Here is a 21,900-nt window from a genome sequence, read left to right on the forward strand (position 1 = left end):
TGCTAACCCCCAATTATTACCCCGGTACCCACTGCCACAGGGGTTCCAGGAAGAGCTGGTACCAACCGGGCCGGAGCGTCAGAAATGGTGCTCCTGGGCTTAGGCGGTAACAGGCTAGCATTATTTAGGCTGGGGAGGGCCAGTAACAATGGTACTCGCCCACCCTGGTAACGTCAGGCTGTAGCTGCTTGATTGGTATCTGGCTGATACTGAAAAAATTAGGGAACCACACTCTTTTTTTTTTATTTATAAAAAAAATTACGCATAGGGTTCCCCCTATTTTCAGTATCAGCCAGATACCAACCAAGCAGCAACAGCCTGACGTTACCAGGGTGGGCGAGGACCATTGTTACTGGCCCTCCCCAGCCTAAATAACACCAGCTTGTTACAGCCTAGGCCCAGGAGTGCTCTATTTGAAGCTCTGGGCCTGTTGAATCCGGCTCTTCCTGGCACCCCTGTAGCAGTGGGTACCAGGGTAATAATTGGGGGATAGCGCTAGCTGATTTTTAAGCTAACGCTAAGCCCTGGCTTCGTAATGGATTCCGTCTATAAGACGGCTTCCACTACTAACCCAGAAAATTTAATTATAAAAAACAAGACACATTGAAAAAATGTTTGTTTAAAAAAAAAAACACTCCCCTACAGCCCTCGTTAACCATTTTATTCAATAAAAAAAAACAAAAAAAAAAACGCTGGTCATCGTTGCGTACGATCCATGAGCCAGTGTTCAATCCAGTTACAAACTAAAATTTCCAAACCCAAAGACCTTAACTTACCTGTCAGACGTCTATGATTGACAGTGTCAAACGCTTTAGCAAAATCCAGAAACACTATATCCACAGCCATTCCTCTGTCAAGGCTTCTACTCACCTCTTCATAAAAGCAAATTAGATTGGTTTGACAACTTCTATCCTTAGTAAACCCATGCTGGTTATCACTTATAGTACTATTATCCCCTATGTATTCCTGTATGTAATCCCTTATAAGTCCTTCAAACAATTTACCCACAATGCACGTTAAACTTACCGGTCTATAGTTTCCAGGGGAAGACCTAGAGCCCTTTTTTGAAGATTGGCACCACATTCGCCAGTCCCTTGGCACAATACCAGACACCAGTGAATCTCTAAATATCATGAACAGGGGTACAGATATTACTGAACTTACCTCTCTAAGAACTCTTGGGTGCAATCCATCTGGCCCTGGAGATTTGCTTAAATTTAAATTACTTAACTTGCCTTGTACCATCTGTACATTATGCCAGTTCAGTACATTACATGATGTGTTATCAGCACTGACCTGGCCAATGTCAGCTCCTTCTTCCTTAGTATATACAGAACTAAAGAACCCATTCAGTAGCTCCGCTTTCTCTTTATCGCCTGTGACAACCTCCCCATTATCATTATTGAGGGGTCTTACATGTTCTGTCCTTGGTTTTTTTGCATTTATATATGTAAAAAAAATATTTAGGATTTTTTATTTTTGCTTTCTTTGGCCACCTGTCTCTCATTTTGAATTTTTCCAGTTTTCATTACATTTTTACAGATTTTATTAAGCTCCTTGTACTGTTTAAATGTTATAGCTGACCCATCAGATTTGAATTTTTTTAAGGCTATTTTTTTGTTGTTTATTGCTCTTTTAACATCATTTGTCAGCCATGTAGGATTTAGTTTTAATCGTTTATATTTGTTCCCCTTTGGTATATATTTAGCTGTATAATTATTTAGAGTTGATTTAAAGATGTCCCATTTACCTTCTATATCAGTATTTGACAACACCTCCCCCCAGTCCATGTCCTGTAGTGCAGCTCTCAGCCCAGGGAAGTTTGCCTTTTTAAAGTTATATGTTTTTGCCTTCCCCGCCTGTCTTTGTTTTCTACATTTTAAGTCAAAAGTAACTATATTACCAAGGTTTTCCCTCACAGTTACATTACCAACCAGCTCTGCGTTGTTGGAAATGATCAGATCCAACAAGGCATCACTTCTTGTTGGGTCCTCCACAAACTGGCCCATAAAATTATCCTGCAATAAATTTAGGAATTGTCGCCCCTTTGTAGTTTTAGCCAATCTCGGACGCCAATCTATATCTGCGCTTGGGAACACACTGCCAGAAAGGCTCTGTTCCCATTATGCAAAATGCATAATGTGAACAGAGATCAGTCCCTCTGCCCTTGGACTACTACTCCTATCATGGGACAGTCTGTCCCATGATGGGAGTAGTTGTAGTACCGCATGCTGCTGAGGGATGGCACTTGCACACTTTTTGGGACTTTTAGGACTACTACTCCCATCATGGACAGACTCTGCCCATGATGGGAGTTATAGTCCAGGGGCTGAGGTGCAGATCGCATCGGGTCATTCTGCAGAGACCCGCTGCGATCTGCATTTAAGTTAACAAGCCAGCGGTACATGCGGCTACATCGCGCTTCCCGCCGACTTGTGTGTGTGTGTGTGTGTATATATACACTGTCATAATTCATAATCCCCGCCGCCGGGAGAGGGGAGCTCTGATTGGTCAATAGCTATTCTCCAATCAGAGCTCCCGTGTTCCGGCAGAGATTATGAATTATGTCAGTGTATATAGGAGCGCAGTGTAGATGCATGTACCGCCGGCTTTTTAACTTAAATGCGGTCGCATCAGATCATTCTCTGGCGATCTGTTGCGATCCGCATTTATTAACTAAATTAACGGCCTTACATGCGTCTACATAGCGCTCCCCGACTGCTTCTATATACACTGTCATAATGCATAATCCCCGCCGCCAGGAGAGGGGAGCTCTGATTGGTCAATAGCTATTCTCCAATCAGAGCACCCGGCGGGGATTATGAATTATGACAGCTGTATATAGGAGCCGTCGGGAAGCGCTATGTAGACGCATGTAAGGCCGTTAATTTAGTTAATAAATGCAGATCGCCAGAGAATGATCTGATGCGATCCGCATTTAAGTTAAAAAGCCGGCGGTACATGCGTCTACACTGCGCTCCTATATACACTGACATAATTCATAATCTCCGCCGGAACACAGGAGCTCTGATTGGAGAATAGTTATTGACCAATCAGAGCTCCCCTCTCGCGGCGGGGATTATGAATTATGACAGCTGTATATAGAAGCTGGCGGGCAGTGTAGACGCATGTACCCCCGGCTTGTTATCTTAATAACTGCGGATTGTAGCGGGTCTCTGCAGAATGAGCCGGTGCCATCTGCACCTCAGCCCCTGGACTATAACTCCCATCATGAGCAGAGTCTGTCCATGATGGGAGTAGTAGTCCTAAAAGTCTGGCAGCTGGGGGATGTGCTAGTGCCATCCCTCAGCAGCGCTACGGTACTACAACTACTCCCATCATGGGGCAGACTCTGTCCCATGATCGGAGTAGTAGTCCAAGGGCAGATCACTGCAGTTCACTCTCCTGCGATCTGCATTTATTAACTATACAAGCCGCCGGTACATGCGGCTACACTGCACTGCATGCTCCTATGTACAGTTCTTATAATTAATAATCCCCGACGAGAGAGGGGAGCTCTGATTGGTGGATAGCTATTGACCAATCAGAGCTCCCGTGTTCCGGCAGCGGGGATTATTAATTATTGCAGTGTAGCCGTATGTACCGCTAGCTATTAGTTAATAAATGCGGATCGCAGCAGGTCTCTGCGATCTGCAACTCAACCCCTGGACTACAATTCCCATCATGGGCAGAGTGTGTCCATGATGGGAGTTGCAGTCCTTACTGTGTGAAAATACACTTTGGTACGTGTTCTCCGAGGTGGTGTATATTTGCGCAAAAAAATTAGACTTGCGTTCTTTTTGTGGGTCCAAAAAACAAAACGCAGTTGATAAATCCATGTCTATATGAAAAAGGGCTCTACGGTACACCCGAAGGGTGACAACTTTAGAAAAAGTTCCACCAAAAAAGATGCACAAAAAGAACTCTGAAAATATCATTGCGCAAGATGTTGCGCAAGAAAATACACTTAAAAGTACTCTATATAGGTTGATGAATCCCCCCCCATTGAGTTTTATATACAGTGATCTCTCAACATAAGATAGTAATTCATTCCAAATGAACAATCGTTAGTTGAAACCATCGTATGTTGAGGGATCCGTGCAATAATAAATATAGAAAATGTTACTCACGTGTCCCCGCCGCTCCGTACCGTCACCACTGCCCTGGAAGTCGCACTCCATCGTTGTCGTTGTGTCCCTATCGCTCCGGACCGTCACCCCTGCCCGGGATCATCGCTCTCCATCGCCGTCATCACGTCGCTACGCACGCCGCTCCTATTTGATGACTTGACGGCGTGCACGTTGACGTGATTACTATGAAGGAGAGCGACGGCCACGCATGGGATCCTGAAGAGGACGGACCGGAGTGTCGGGGACAGGTGAGTGACACTCATCGCAGTACACGGGGCACCTTAAACGGCTATCCGGCGGCAGCTGAAGCAGTCTGCACCACCGGATAGCCGTTTATGCAATGGCCCCGACTAGGGATCGGATTGGCCGATATTCACGATTTTTTTAAAGGGTACCTCTCATCAAAAAAACTTTTGATATATTATAGATTAATGTATGTAGAATAACTTTACAATTGCATGTTATTAAAAAATATGCTTCTTTCTATTTAATTTTCCACTTTGAAGAAATTACCACTAGGGGTCTCCCTACCAGTCCTGGCAGCAAGCATTTCAGACTCATGCTGGAGTCCTAAACACTAGGAGCTGCCAGTCTGCTTTGTTCACAAAGGAGAACACTCAGAGCTGCCAGCCTGCTTTGTTCACAGCCTGTTTGGCTGTGAACAAAGCAGGCTGGCAGCTCTGAGTGTTTAGGACTCCAGCATGAGTCAGAAATGCTTGCTTACAGGACTGATCGGGAAAAATACAATAGAAAGAAGCATATTTTTCATTAACATGCTATTGGAAAGTTATTCAACATTCATTAATCTAAAATATATCAAAAGTTTATTTGATGAGAGGTACCCTTTAAGGTATCGGCATCTAACCTTGCCGATAATGTGTCCAGCGCGTGCGCCCCCAATACCTGCTGCTGTGCGGCCCCGCTCGGCTGTCCTGTTCTCCCGATCGCATCATGGCGTCCTATGGAGGAGCATGTGACACACACGTCACTCCTCCCCTCCGCGCAGAGTGACGTGTATGTCACATCACATGCTCCTCCATAGGACTCCATGATGCGATCGGGAGAACAGGACAACGGAGCGGCAACACCTGAGGACAGCCGCAGGTGAGCTGTCTACAAGAGCGGGGGGGGCTGCGGTCTATAAGGGGGGGGGGGGCTGCGGTCTATAAGGGGGGGGGCTGCGGTCTATAAGGGGGGGGGCTGCGGTCTATAAGGGGGGGGGCTGCGGTCTATAAGGGGGGGGCTGCGGTCTATAAGGGGGGGGGCTGCGGTCTATAAGGGAGGGCTGCGGTCTATAGGGGGGGCTGCGGTCTATAGGGGCCATTGTAGGTCAGGGGGTCACTGTGTGTATATAGTGGGGATCAAAAGTTTAAGCACCCCAGGTAGAAATTTGTATTAATGTGCATAAAGAAGCAGAGGACAGAGTGAAATATCTCCAAAAGGCATCAAATTACGGATTAGACATTCTTATAATATGTCAACAAAAGTTAGATTTTATTTCCATCATTTACACTTTCAAAATAACAGAAAACAAAAAAAAATGGTGTCTGCAAAAGTTTGGGCACCCTGCCGAATTTATAGCATGCACTGCCCCCTTTGCAAAGCTGAGACCTGCCAGTGTCATGGATTTTTCTCAATCATCTGGGAAGATCCTCAAAGGTTTTAAATGCCCAGACTCATCTGGCCTTGCCCCAACAATCAGCACCATGGGTTCTTCTAAGCAGTTGTCTAGAAATCTGAAACTGAAAATAGTTGACGCTTCAAAAAGCTGGAGAAGATAGCAAAGCATTTTCAGATGTCAATATCCTCTGTTCGGAATGTAATGAAGAATCTAGTGTAGGAAAAATAGAGCAGAGCTTCCTCTAAGGACAGTATGTCTGTATATTATGTACAGATAAATTAGATGCACACCACGCGGATGTGTACTAACCTGAGGGGGTTGTGTACCAGACACAACCACCATGCAGCGTAGTTCAGTAATTATGACGGAGCTGCCTCCCGGGAGTTCGGCTGGGATCACCCCCTGCCGACTTGTGGACGTCTGTGGAGCTGTAGAAAAGGTCCGGGATCATCGGCGCGTACCGTACAAGGATGACAGGAGCGTATTGCAAAGTTCCTTTATTGCCTAATACACTTAAATGCGTTTCGAGGCTTCTTGCCTCTTTTTCAATAAGACATAGGCTTCATAACATGTATCTTATGTGACAAACTTTTAAAAGGGAAAAACCCGCGAAATTCTCGGGTTCCTCCCCGCCCACCTGTGACGTACACACACTTATAACGTGGCCTGCATAGTCACCAGGTTACTATTCATTCATGCATTTGTAGTGTAAACATCCTGTGTACGAGGTGTAAACACCACACATTGGGCGTCTTTTTTTAAAATTAAAAAAGAATTGCTTAATTAATATAAAGATGCATATAGATCGGTGAGTGAAACAAATGTATGCATATTATATAAAATGGCAATCAAATGAATGTATATGCGTATATGAAAGAATTAAAAAATGGTAGTAAAATAATGATACACTATAAAAAATATAAATGTATATTATTAGGAAGGAGCTAGATTAAAATCACTATTCTATTGTGTATTTTGTATATTTAGACAGAGATAGGAGTAGCAGCGCGTTGTAAACACTGTTACTAATGATAAAAGTGTTGTCTGTCTATTAAAAATAGGGTATCGTGACTGGGGGTGTAGGAGTGTTCACAATATTGTGTTCACACCCCCTGTTACACCGAGGCTCTGTATTAGTTTCAGCGACGTATCGGAGTTAGGATATAAGGTGGATATATATCCGACAGATTGTTGCTATATTTTGAAGGGGTTTGTTTGGGTCATGAGATGCATGATGTAAAGGAATGTTAATAGCGCCTGGTGTGATATCCATTTAGTCATAGAAAGTGACTATATGATGTCGGGGTAATCAATTACCGGTGTTCTTTCGTTTGGAGGAATATATAGATGACCAGGTGTCTCAGATTGAAGTGAGTACCGTATAAGTGTATATATATATATATATAACTCTCCCTATGCATATCATACATGTATGTGTATTTTTATTTATTTTTTATATATATATATTTAGGAGAGGGATTGAGAATAAGGGGGGGGGGGGTCCTGAATGGTACTGGAGTGGCACTAATCATCGCATCTGTGTCAAAATTGTCAGATTTTGAACGTCCTATACACCTTCCAGGCATTCATTAAGTCCAAGAGGGTGGAGAGTATTTAACCTATAAATCCAGTAAGACTCCCTCTTGCATAGGTTTCTAAAACGATCTTCTGTATCCTCTGGGATTTGTTCTAATGCGGTGACTTTAAAGTCTGTAAAGTTGCTTCCATGTGATTCCATCGCATGTCTAGAGATACTGTGTTTTAAAAATTTGTGGCTAACATTGTACCTATGCCCATTGAAACGGCTTATAAGTGGTTGGGATGTCCGGCCAATATATTGCAACTGACAGGTGCATTCAATCAGATAAATTATGTAAGTGGACCCACAGTCCATGTGGGATTTTATAGGAAAAGACTCACCTGTCTGATTGCTAGTAAATGTACTGGAGGTATGATTCATGTTTACACATAGTTCGCAGGTTGTTTTCCCACATCTGAAGCATCCTTTTGGAATTCCTATGGTCTCGGTGTTCCCATTTCTCATTGGTTTCCTAAGTTTACTTGGTGCAATATTGTTCTTAATTGTGGGGGCCCTCCTATATGTAAAGTTGAGTTTTTCTGGGAGGGTTTTTCTGAGTATGGGATCCTGCTGTAGAATTTTCCAGTGGGTTCTCACTATATTGCCAATGGTTTTGAACCCGGCAGAGGAATCCAAAATACACATACATGTATGATATGCATAGGGAGAGTTTATATATATATATATATATATATATATATATATATATATATTACACACACACACACACATATACACTTATACGGTACTCACTTCAATCTGAGAAACCTGGTCATCTATATATTCCTCCGAACGAAAGAACACCAGTAATTGATTACCCCGACATCATATAGTCACTTTCTATGACTAAATGGATATCACACCGGGTGCTATTAACATTCCTTTACATCATGCATCTCATGACCCAAACAAACCCCTTCAAAATATACCAACAATCTGTCGGATATATATCCACCTTATATCCTAACTCCGATACGTCGCTGAAACTAATACAGAGCCTCGGTGTAACAGGGGGTGTGAACACAATATCGTGAACACTCCTACACCCCCAGTCACGATACCCTATTTTTAATAATAGACAGACACAACACTTTTATCATTAGTAACAGTGTTTACAACGCGCTGCTACTCCTATCTCTGTCTAAATATACAAAATACACAATAGAATAGTGATTTTAATCTAGCTCCTTCCTAATAATATACATTTATATTTTTTTTATTGTGTATCATTATTTTACTACCATTTTTTCATTCTTTCATATACGCATATACATTCATTTGATTGCCATTTTATATAATATGCATACATTTGTTTCACTCACCGATCTATATGCATCTTTATATTAATTAAGCAATTCTTTTTTAATTTAAAAAAAAGACGCCCAATGTGTGGTGTTTACACCACGTACACAGGATGTTTACACTACAAATGCATGAATGAATAGTAACCTGGTGACTATGCAGGCCACGTTACAAGTGTGTGTACGTCACAGGTGGGCGGGGAGGAACCCGAGAATTTCGCGGGTTTTTCCCTTTTAAAAGTTTGTCACATAAGATACATGTTATGAAGCCTATGTCTTATTGAAAAAGAGGCAAGAAGCCTCGAAACGCATTTAAGTGTATTAGGCAATAAAGGAACTTTGCAATACGCTCCTGTCATCCTTGTACGGTACGCGCCGATGATCCCGGACCTTTTCTACAGCTCCACAGACGTCCACAAGTCGGCAGGGGGTGATCCCAGCCGAACTCCCGGGAGGCAGCTCCGTCATAATTACTGAACTACGCTGCATGGTGGTTGTGTCTGGTACACAACCCCCTCAGGTTAGTACACATCCGCGTGGTGTGCATCTAATTTATCTGTACATAATATACAGACATACTGTCCTTAGAGGAAGCTCTGCTCTATTTTTCCTACACTAGATTCTTCATTACATTCCGAACAGAACGCGTTTAAGTGTATTAGGCAATAAAGGAACTTTGCAATACGCTCCTGTCATCCTTGTACGGTACGCGCCGATGATCTCGGACCTTTTCTACAGCTCCACAGACGGAATGTAATGAAGAAATGCCAGTCATCAGGAACAGTGGAAGTTAAAGCAAGATCCGGAAGACCAAGAAAAATATCAGACAGAACAGCTTGCAGGATTGTGAGGAAAAACTATTCAAAATGCATGTTTGACTGCACAATCCCTTCAGAAAGATCTGGCAGACACTGAAGTTGTGGTACACTATTCCATTATAAAGAGATACTTGTACAAATATGGTCTTCATGGAAGAGTCATCAGAAGAAAACCTCTTCTACGTCCTCACCACAAAAATCTGCGTTTGAACTTTGCAAATGAACATATAGACAAGCCTGATGCATTTTGGAAACAAGTTCTTTGGACCGATGAGGTTAAAATTAAACTTTTTGGCCGGAATGAGCAAAGGTACGTTTGGAGAAGGAGGGGAACAGAATTTAATGAAAAGAACCTCTGTCCAACTGTTGAGCATGGGGTGGATCAATCATGCTTTGGGGTGGTTTTTCAGCCAGTGGCACAGGGAACATCTCATGAGTAGAAGGAAAAATGGATTCAATAAAATTTCAGCAACTTTTGGATGCTAACTTGATGTCATCTGTGAAAAAGCTGAAGTTAAAGAGAGGATGGCTTCTACAAATGGATAATGATCTAAACACACCTCGAAATCCACGGGGGATTACATCAAGAGATGTAAACTGAAGGTTTTGCCATGGCCTTCACAATCTCCTGACCTCAACATAATTGAAAATCTATGGATAGACCTTAAAAGAGCAGTGCGTGACAGACAGCCCAGAAATCTCAAAGAACTGGAAGACTTTTGTAAGGAAGAATGGGCAAAGATACTTCAAACAAGAATTGAAAGACTCTTGGCTGGCTACAAAAAGCGTTTACAAGCTGTGATACTTGCCAAAAGGGGGCAGTACAACATATTACTTCAATTCCCTGGTTCAACTTGATGGATGTATGTCTTTTTTTCAACCGTACTAACTATGTAACTATGTATATTAACTCTGCAGGGTGCCCAAACTTTTGCAGACGCCATTTTTGTTTTGTTATTTTAAAACTGTAAATGATGGAAATAAAATCTAACTTTTGTTGACATATTATAAGAATGTCTAATCTGTAATTTGATGCCTTTTGGAGATTTTTTCATCTTTCCTTGGCTTCTTTATGCACATTAATACAAATGTTTACCTGGAATGCTCAAACTTTTGATCCCCTACTGTGTGTATATATATATATATATATGTGTGTGTGTATATATATATATATATATATATATATATATATGTGTGTGTATATATATATATATATGTATATATATGTATGTATATATATGTATGTGTGTGTATAATATATATATATATATATATATATATATATATATATATATATATATATATATAATACACACACACACACACACACAACTCAGTAGGAAAGGTAATGAAGTTCGAGTGGCACCACTAATCATCCAGGACAGGTATACTTAATTCACAAAAGGAACTGAAAAGGATACAATAGGCGGGTATTCAGACCTAGGAACCTCGTACTGCGGTTGTGCTAGGACCAATGAAATAAGTGTCAGAACGAAGCAACATATAACAACAAAGCTAGCCTGCCAAGTCGGTTGCCGTTTGCTTTGAGATGAGCTGAACATATACAGTACCTGGGTGGTGAGTGCAGGATTATCTTTGTTGTTATATATATATATACAACAAAGATAAAACAACAGACACACACACACACACAGTACAGACCAAAAGTTTGGACACACCTTCTTATTCAAAGAGTTTTCTTTATTTTCATGACTATGAAAATTGTAGATTCACACTGAAGGCATCAAAACTATGAATTAACACGTGGAATTATAGACATAACAAAAAAGTGTGAAACTGAAAAAATTGAATATTCTAGGTTCTTCAAAGTAGCCACCTTTTTGCTTTGATTACTGCTTTGCACACTCTTGGCATTCTCTTGATGAGCTTCAAGAGGTAGTCACCTGAAATGGTCTTCCAACAGTCTTGATGGAGTTCCCAGAGATGCTTAGCACTTGTTGGCCCTTTCGCTTTCATTGGGTTCATGTCTGGTGACTGTGGAGGCCGGGTCATCTGGCGCAGCACCCCATCACTCTCCTTCTTGGTCAAATAGCCCTTACACAGCCTGGAGGTGTGTTTGGGGTCAATATCCTGTTGAAAAATAAATGATGGTACAACTAAACACAAACCATATGGAACAGCATGCCGCTGCAAGATGCTGTGGTAGCCATGCTGGTTCAGTATGCCTTCAATTTTGAATAAATCCCCAACAGTGACACCAGCAAAGCACCCCCACACTATCACACCTCCTCCATGCTTCACATTGTGTCGCACAAAGACACGGTGGTTGGAACCAAAAATCTCAAATTTGGACTCATCAGACCAAAGCACAGATTTCCACTGGTCTAATGTCCATTCCTTGTGTTCTTTAGCCCAAACAAGTCTCTTCTGCTTGTTGCCTGTCCTTAGCAGTGGTTTCCTAGCAGATATTCTACCATGAAGGCCTGATTCACACAGTCTCCTCTTAACAGTTGTTCTAGAGATGTGTCTGCTGCTAGAACTCTGTGTGGCATTGACCTGGTCTCTAATCTGAGCTGCTAAGCTGCGATTTCTGAGGCTGGTGACTCGGATGAACTTATACTTCGCAGCAGAGGTGACTCATGGTCTTCCTTTCCTGGGGCGGTCCGCATGTGAGCCAGTTTCTTTGGAGCTCTTGATGGTTTTTGTGACTGCACTTGGGGACACTTTTCACCTAGAATATGACATATTTTCAGTTGTTTCACACTTTTTTGTTATGTCTATAATTCCACATGTGTTAATTCATAGTTTTGTATTCCTTCAGTGTGAATCTACAATTTTCATAGTCATGAAAATATAGAAAACTCTTTGAATGAGAAGGTGTCCAAACTTTTGGTCTGTACTGTATGTGTGTGTATGTATATGTGTATGTATATAGGATCGACCGATATTGATTTTTTAGGGCCAATACCAATAATATGTGAACTTTGAGGCCGATTGCCGATAACTTATACCAGTATTCTGGTATAAGTTATCGGCTTTCGGGATTCCTCCCTTTATCAAGTCCAAAGCAAATCTAAGCTCACTAGCAGAAGACACAGTTTACATCTGTTAGTCCATTCTGTTAGTCCAATAGAAAAGGTATTACAAGATACTGCTACAATATTTGATTTGCATCTGCATCACTGGGGAGGGAGACCGTATTTATCGTATTTACGTATTTAGCGTATTTACCACGCACCGGCCTATAACATAAACCCTCATTTTTCCAAGGATATTTGGGTAAAAAAATGTTTTTACTCAAATATCCTTGGTAAAATGAGGGTGCATGTGTATACCCTGATAAACTGTTTCTGACCCAGTCGCTGCCCGCTTCTCTCCCCCTGCCTTTCCTGGGGTCTAGAGTCCTGCTGCCGCCGCTTCTCTCCCCCTGGTCATCCACAGACTGCAGCCGCCACTACCCCATTACCTCCCCTATGCCACTGCCCCATTACCTCCCCCATGCGCTCCCTAGATGTCCACCACATGGAGTCTAGCCATGTACTCCATGCAGTACCTGGCTAGACTCCATGTGGTGGCTATGGGCACTACTCATTTCTTCAAGGGGGTGGATGTGGCAGTCTGTTGGCTTGGACGCTCACAAGTGGTGCTATAGTAATCCAACCACAAAACAATATTCCAGCTACTCATGGGACCCTTTCCAGAATGTATATGGCTGTTGGTAATATGGATATGGTGGGTCGGGTGCGGGAGGTTGTGTACTTGGCACAGGGTTTATCTGTCCTGTCTGCCTAAAATTGCAGGTACATTGGGACGTTTGGGGGGGTACTTTGAATGTGGTGAAGGGACGGGCAAACTGTTGGCTTCTATTCTTCGTGCTCAGAAGGGGGTCACATATATTGGGTCTGAGGGATGGTCAGGGGTGGGAGATTACCGAAGATAGGGACATTTTGCAGGTGATGGTGGATTTTTATAAAAATGCATACTCATCCAAGACTGCTTGTTCTGAGGGGAACTTGGATGACTGTGGGTCTGGTGTCCCTGCTTTCTCTTTCTCCGGAGCAGAGGGGTGAGCTGGACTTGCCTATCTCTCTGGGGGAATTAGAACTGGCTTTGAAAGATGCTGCTAATGAGAGGTCCCTGGCCCTGATGGTCTGCCAAGTGAGGTGTATAAACAATTTCAGGGTGTGCTTTTGCTGCAACAGTGGGAATTCGAAGCAGCGGTGGAGGTGGGTGCTTTGCCCCTTTCCATGATGGAAGCGATTGTTGTTCTCCTTCCTAAACTTGGTGAGGACCTGCTGTGTGCGGGCTCCTACAGGCCTATTTCTCTACTATGTGCGGATGTGAAGCTGCTGGCTCGATACTCGCTAATGGACTTTCTAAGGTTGTCTTGTAGTTAGTTCATGGGGACTGGCTTTATGCCCGGTAAATCCACGGTAGACAATATTCGTAGTGTTTATCTTAAATTGCAGATGACACTGAAGAGGGCTGGTTCTAGTTCACTGGTTTCATTGGACGCTGCCAAGGCTTTTGATAGCATAGAATGGAACTATTTTTGGTGGGTTATGAGATCTATGGACTCTTTTGGACCCCGGCTTCTCTCCTGTTCAATTATTGTACCAGGACCCTGTTGCTAGACTTAGAGTGAATGGTCAGTTGTCAGAGTCCTTAGGCTGCAGAGGGGCACGTGGTAGGGGTGTCCCCTGTCGCCTCTGCTCTTTGCATTAGCTAGTGAGCCTCTGGCTTGCTTAATTAGGTCTTCGGTTAGTATGATGGGATTTTGGTATGGATCCATAGTAGCACTATATGAGTAGCACTATATGCGGATGATGTGCTGCTGTTTTTCGGAGATACAGCCCTCTCCTTAGCTCCTGTTATGTCTCTTATATCTGACTGGGTCTTATTCTGGTCTGTTAATTAACTAGGACAAATCTGTACTGATGCCTCTTGGCAGTTATCCCTCAGATTGCTGGCTTCAGGTGGTGACTAGCTTTAAGTATTTGGGTATTTATATTACTCCGTCTCTGCATGACTTTGTTCCCTGTAACCTGACCCCTCTCCTGGATAGGAGCTCCCAGAAGGTAGCAGTTTGGTGTAAATTCCCAATTTCGGTGGTTGGTAGAACAAACCTGGCCAAAATGGTCTTAATGCCTCAATTACTATTTATATTGCAGAATTCCCTGGTGTGGATTGTGATGGCCCATTTTCAGCGTATTTAGTGCCTTTTTAGACAGTTGGTTTGGGGGGGGGGGGGGTTCAGGGGACTTGACCCTTCCCAATCCCTGGTTGTATTTTCTAGCCTCCCAAGTGCACCAAATACGGGGTTGGGTGTCTGTAATTGTTAGGCCCTACGGGGCGACTGTTCATGGCCAGACATGGGGGACAAATCCCGCTCCACATGCTTGAGATAGGTGCCCTTACTAGACCTTCTGACTCCTCTCCCACTACCCATTTATTTTGCAAGCCTTGGGGCCACACGCGAAAATTACTTGGACTTAACGGTTGCACTAAATTTACCCCGCTGTGGCGTAACCCTGGCTTGCCTGTTTTTCACGCTCTTCTGGATGCTGGCTTTTGGGAGACAGCAAACAAACGAATCCTCCAGTATGGCGACGGGATAGAGAGCGCAGGACACCCAAGTAAAGAAAATGAGGTTTATTCACCCATGATGCAACACGTTTCACAGAGACTGCTTCATCAGGCAGACCGGTCTGACCGGTCTTCGGTGCCAAACGGTCCGTCACCAAGAGGACACCCCTGCACCCCCGTCCGCACACCCCTGCTTGTATCCCCTAAAGACTACATGAATAAAGTCTAATCGCAACAAGCCTGATGTGGTGAGTGCTCCGCTTTTTCTACCTATCGTTTGGACGTGATTCACCTGTTTACTGCAAGCATGGAAGCACCATTATTGGCACCTCCAGCGGTTGCAGTACTAAAACCTGCTAATTTTATAGCACGAATACAGTAGTGCTGAGCATACTTTCTTTGCTTTATGGGATAATTTACAAATGTTTATCTTTCTAGAATCATTTGATACATAAAAGTTTTTTCCTGAATAACCTCTTTAAATGTAAAATGGAGCGGAAGTTTGATAGAATATGGGATCCCTGGGTGAGCAAGTTTAATCCTCCTGAAGTTGAGATGTAATTGCTCGTTTCTATGTTCCTTATATGTGTGTGGTGAGATTGTTTGTATTGTTTGGTCGGCCTGAAAGTTTCCTGTTTGGTCTGAGTGATGGTCGTGTGATGGTGTGGAGTCTGATGTGCCCTTCCTTCTCCTTTGTCTCCCTGATATCTGCCCTTGGGAGGCCCACTGCAACTCCTTGTCTGTCAGGTTTGCCTGACTTTTTTGTGGCCTGATGTGTTAGGGTTAAAGGGTTGAGACGGATTGTCTGTTTAGGGGGTAGGTGTTGTTGGGTTGATTGTGTTTGTTTCTTTATTTCTATGTTTATGAAAAAGTTTCAATAAAAATGATCTGATAAAAAAAAAAAAAATTTGAATATGTTTATAAATTTATACATGCCCTAACATAATTGCAAGTGTTGCAGGGTGTGGTCCCACACTTATAAAATACTTTGTTTCTAAGCCACTTATTCACACTAGACGTTTTAGATGTTACTAAGCTTGGAGATAAAATTTTCCTTAATGACGTGGACAGCGCAACTTTGTTTCAACGTAATGGTCACTTTTTTGTCGTCTTTCAGTAGGTGTTTGTGAATGATCTATTTGATTGTTGTGATCTGAGGATTGTATGTGATTTGTAATACTGGTTTGTTACTCCTATCTGAATTCTAAGAATGTTGTGTTAGATTTTCTAGCTAAATTTTATTAGCCTTTTTCAGGATAAATAAATATCAATAAAGGATAATGGCACGTTTTTACCTAGCACTAGCAAATGTACATTATATCATGCAAAAATTTACATTAAAAATATGATATTTTGAGCATTATTTGAGTAGATGAACTAGAGATGTTGTATATCATTTTACTTTTTTTGTCATTTGAGTGTGCAACTAATATCTACAGTATATTTTGTGTTCACAGCTCCAGCAAATCTGTAAAATTTTGAATGCTCATGTGGATTCATTACAGTGGATTGACCAGAATTCAGGCAAGTGCCTTTCCCTCTAACATCAGATTGACAGTGTTATTTGAATGCTCCTAAAGAGAAAGTGTTAAGAACTAATTATTTTTATTTTACTCAGTCTCCTCTTTGACTAACAAAAAATATTAAAACTGTAATGACAACAAAGCCTTTTAATATAATGTTGGCGCCTCTTGCAGCCATGTTTTTCCTTATGTTTAATGTGTAGGTCAGTAAAGTACACGCTTAACTTTTTCTTAGGTTCCATTTTTAGATTGAAGCCAAGAGAGTGCATTTGACCACTGTCAGGATGTTGTTAGTATTACGCTATTCCATACAGTTAGCCTATGGGTTATGATTGACAAATTGACATCTGTTTAATGGATACCTCAAGAATTTTCAGTGCTATTAATGTCCATTTAATCACTGTACAAATCACTAGTCAGACCACACATGGAATTCTTTGTACCATTACTACAGTACTAGGCACCAGTGCACAAGATATATCGGAGCTGAACAGGATTCAAACACTTGTGACTCGAGTACTACAGGGAATAGGAGGACTACAGTACCAAGAAAGATTATCAGAATTAGGGTTATTTAGTTTTAGATAAAGACCTAATAACTATGTATAAAAATATTGGAGGGGGGGGGGGGGGGTGTTGCAGTACAGACATATCTTGCATGATCTATTTATACCCAGGACTTCAACTGTATGCATTCACTCCAGAGATTCACTTGGCATCGTAAAAACTCCTACTTCTAACTCCACTTAATCAGGAAGCCACTGAATAAACACAGAACCTCTGTTTCTGTATATATGACAAGGGGGCATCCTCAACATCTAGAGAAAAGAAGGTTTCTACACCAGGAGAGACCGGGGTTCTTTATTGTAAGAGCAGTGATACTGGACACTCTCTGCCAGAGGAGGTGGCCATGCTGAACTCAATAAGGGACCTGAATGCATTTCTGGAGAGTAATAACGATACAGGTTATGGATACTAGATTTATAGGGACAGAATGGTGGTTTGGGGATTTACTCTGGTTGCCATATTGGAGTCAGGAAATAATTTGTCCCTCTGTTATTGGGCAATTGGCATCAGCCTCATGAGGTGTTTTGCCTTCCTCTGGATCAACACAGAAGGGAACTCGATAGATGTTTGTCTTTTTTTTTTTCTTCTCCTACCTTGTGAACTATGTTACTATGTTACCAATTAAAAAATGCAGGGACTGCTTTCCTCTCCTCATTCTAAACTCCCAAATGCATGTCAGGTTGCTGTCAGCAGTGTCACTACTATAAAGGATAGGACTTGCTTCTATGGGGAAACCTCCAATGGTGTAACTGTCTTTGAATAGACAGTAGTGATGCCCTTTTAAGAGTGGGCAATGCATTCCCTTTGGGGGGGGGGGGGGGATACAATAGGATACCTTGCAGGATTCTGTTACTGTCCTTCCAATATATACCTTAGACAAAAGTCTCAAATTGTGTGGACGGAGCCTTAGTGACTGTCTTTAACTTTCTCTTTGCAGCTCTTCTTCAAAGGAAAGTGGAGCAAGTGGCAAAAGAATGTGAGAGTCGAAGGAAGGAACAAGAGAGAGGATTCTCCATTACATTTGACTAAGCCAAATGTAGCACACGTGTGGTATATGTGCTTGCTTACATTTCCGCTTTACTTAAATAAAGTATTTTTTTTTTTCTACATAATGCTGATTGTGTTGTTTGGTTTCTCTTTGTTAAAATAGCTAATGCAAGACTTATTTTCTTGTATTTTCCACTTTTTGGCACAGTGCAGCCATATTGTATTTGTATCTAATTCTTTATTATGGGATGTTCACACACTATATATGCAGCCGATTTTATGCTGTGTTAAAAGATAAATAGATAGATCAGTGGTGTGGAAATTAATAAAAACTAAAAACACTACTTGTCCAAGGGACTAAAATGGGAGCTGTCAGGCCCAAGGCCTGATTATTAAAATCCTATATGTGTATTATAAATTATAACTCTGTGTGATGGATTATCCAAGACATGGGTGAGAGGTCATTCAGACGGTGTGTCCTTTTGTGTATTGCATTTTATTGGGGTTCTGGCTGTTTGTTTGTATCTCCTTTGAAGTCAGAGGCTCTTTTGAAGCAGCAGGATGTAAGGGCACTCTGGTCCCATCATATAATCAAACAGATAAGGGGTCAGGAACAGAGATGCCCCCCTGGTGGGATCAGAGGGGAGGGGTGAATGGAGTCTCCCTCCAAAAAGGCAGATATATAATATTTAACAATGCTAGACGCAGGTTGTTCAAGGCTGTGCCATTAGCTGACAAGACCATCCTAAGAACAGCTGGAACTCTCACTCTCATGGACTGCTATACCATCATGCTGTAAGAACTTCACCTTTTGTTTTCTGAACTTGCCTTGCAAAACTCTTTTATATATTTTTATACCTGTATGTCATTGGTTTCTGTATTTTTATATAGTCAGCACTGTGATACCTTTTATCAGATTAAATGTTTAATTAATCAGCTCTGGTCTTTGCTCTCTAAATATAAGAGCTCACCTTTCTGAAGGCAGCTCTGGTGGAAACACGTTTATCTAAGGGTTAATTTGGTGACTTGCTGGGACTAGTAGTGGATGCCCAGAGGTCTGGTGGCCTTAACCCTTGCACCATCACACTCTCTAGCGTCTTGGCTGACCGATAGGGTGTGATCGTGACAACTGGTAGTTGGGCCTGACACCTCCCCTTAAGATGGGGACAGGGAGATCTTGCCTATCTAGGCTGATAGATCTGTCTCCCTTAACCATCTATTTATTTTCTTCACACCACAGGCCCTGCATTCCCAGGCAAAAATGGCACTGAAATGGCCTATTTCCTAATTTTGATGCCTTTTCTTTGCAGCTAAGAGCTGTGGATTGATCTCTACATCCTGAAGGGATCCCTGGCTCTTAGCTTCCTCCACTGGATCACTACCCAGCCCTGGTGCACTGCATACACTGAGTACCACCTTCTCAGGGTCATAGTATGCCATATTAATGTGGTACTGTCTCTGCCTCTGACCTTTCTCATCAAGGGCAACTTCAAGGCGCTGCAGAATGGGGAAGGGACCCTCCCAGGCAGCCTGCAACTTATTCTGCCTGATGGGGTTCAGAACCATTACCTTCTGTCCCACTTCATAGACCCAGTCCCTTGCATTGTGATCACACCAGTACTTCTGCCTGGACTGTGCTGCTGTGAGGTTGTCATGTGCCAGCCCAGTCAATGTCTGCATCCTGTCCCTGAATCTCAGAGCATACTCCACCGCAGAAGTCTCAGGGGCAGGTAGCCCCCCTTCCCATTCTTCCCTAACTAAATCTCGGGGCCCCCGCAATTTGTGACCATATAACTCAAAGGGTGAGAAACCTGTAGGCTCTTGGGGTACCTCCCTGTAAGCAAATAACAGATGGGGTAAATAATTTTCCCAGTCTCTGCCCTTCCGATTCTACAAATGTTTTTAGCATTTGTTTCAAGGTGCCATTGTTACCGGACACTCTGTCCAACCAATGTAGAGGGTTGTGATCAGTTATGACAGTAAAATCCCTGCCATACAAGTGTGGCTGTAATTTTTGCAAAGCCCAGACCACAGCTAGACATTCCTTCTCTATGACCGCATAGGCCACTCCCAAATGTCCTGCCAGGGGGGGGGGGGGGGGTCTCATGGGACAACCTCAGCAGCTCTTTCCTGTACTGCCTAGGAACCACTAACTGCCTTTCTCTCTCCTGGGCCCCTAGCATGCCTTTGGAAAGGGACTCCAAGTGCAAGATATCATTTTCCCAATATACCCGATGCCCCTCTGTGTCAACATCTGTATGCTCAGCACGTTGTCACTGCGCAGGGCTTCCCGGAAATGATAATTTCCCTCCCCCATCTCGTGGTACCAGGGAACACATTTCCCCCAGGTGAACTAGCATCTCCACCTACCTCTGCTGTGGCTTGCATGTCACATAGCTTGCCTCTTGCATCACCATCCTCCCTTCTTTTTAAAGCTGCAGGCCTGTCACCCTGCTGACGCGTTACCACTGCCACCATTGGTATGACTCCCTGCGGTTTACCTTCCTCTCTCTGTTCCCGACATAACAATACAGGCATCATACACAGGGCTATCACTCCTTCCCTCCTCCTCCTCCTAAGGCTCACAGGATTGGGACATATCTCTCAGTGCTGGTCCCTCATCCTTACATGTCACCAAGGGCACCACATTTTAAAATACACCCCATTTCACTTTTGGAAAGCATTACTGGTTCAGTCACAGGTAAACAATTATCAATCCCCTGCACTCCCTCCCAGTTACCACATTTCGCAGTGTCTCGCACAGTACCTCAGAATGAACAGGGCTCTCTCCTAGCCCATCCGGTGTGCAGGTAGGGTCCTCTGGAGCATAATGACAGAGCATCCGACCCAAGTCATTCCCCAGCAGAACATTAACAGGGATGTCCTCAGAGACCCCCACCTCCTGCAAACCTTTGCCTGTACCACAATGCAGGTACACATGGGCACAGCAGGCCGCACACCTCCAATTCCTTTTAAAGCCATGGTTCTTCCAGGGATGATGTTCTCTGTATCCACCACTTCAGGCCGCATCAAGGTAAAGGAGGCTCCAGAATCTCTCAAACCCACTGTCACCTGGTCACGCACAGTTACACTCTGCAGGTTACCCGCTCCTTTCTCCACAGCTCCGGACACCAGAAGAACGGCTGTGTGTCCTCCAGCTACTGGTGGAGAATTCTTTTTGTTGGGGCAAGAGGCACTCAGGTGCCCAATATTGTTGCATCTATAACATCGGCGGGTGTCCCCCTGACCCAATGTGGCTCCTGTTGCTTTTGGGAATGATGGCAAGAATTTCCTGGCTGACCTGGTGGTGCTTTGTGATTGTGTGGCTCCCCTCCAGGTACTTGCTCCAGCATGTGCAGATCCACGCTTTGCTTCTGTCGCCCGGTTGTTGGCAAAGTCATCTCCTAGTTCTCCTGCTTACATGGTTGCTGTGTTCCCCAGGAGATATCAGTCCTTGGATGGCAGTTCCAGCTGTAGGACTTTGTCTCATGTCACTCAGCTCTGCTGAACGGACATCAAACTCCACAAGATCAGCAATAAGTTGTTCCTTGTTCTTTCCTGCCTAGGGATGTCCTTTTCTTGGCACATTAGCTCCAGTGCAGGCTTGGCCTGCTTGCGATATGCCTCCATATTTCTGAGATGAGACAGAGGAGGGAAAACAGGAGATGGGGAGGACAGAACTGTCTTGCACTCTTTTTGTATGTCTTTTAAACCAGCACTGAGCTCTGTCTTTGGAATTTACACACAAGAAGATGTATGCAATTTCTTTTTAGTGCTAAGATTTCCTTACAGGTAAAATCCAGCAAGCACTAAAAATCTCTAAATAT

General features: G+C 43.1%; 1 protein-coding gene across 3 annotated transcripts in view; it reads left to right on the plus strand.

The window, feature by feature from the left end:
- NUP62CL (nucleoporin 62 C-terminal like) overlaps nucleotides 1-18,364 on the plus strand; it is a 160,887-nt gene extending 142,523 nt beyond the window's left edge. The window contains exons 11-12 of one of the 3 annotated variants that reach the window (XM_056540850.1): nucleotides 16,454-16,520; nucleotides 18,024-18,364. In XM_056540850.1, the coding sequence (XP_056396825.1) occupies nucleotides 16,454-16,520; nucleotides 18,024-18,115 (159 nt within the window). In that variant the 3' untranslated portion in view covers nucleotides 18,116-18,364. The remainder of the gene's footprint in view (nucleotides 1-16,453; nucleotides 16,521-18,023) is intronic. The other 2 variants (XM_056540848.1, XM_056540849.1) reach the window with 2 other exon arrangements.
- Nucleotides 18,365-21,900: the final 3,536 nt, after the last annotated feature.

This window comes from Hyla sarda, chromosome 9, assembly GCF_029499605.1.
Source record: "Hyla sarda isolate aHylSar1 chromosome 9, aHylSar1.hap1, whole genome shotgun sequence".
Taxonomy (NCBI): Eukaryota; Metazoa; Chordata; class Amphibia; order Anura; family Hylidae; genus Hyla; species Hyla sarda.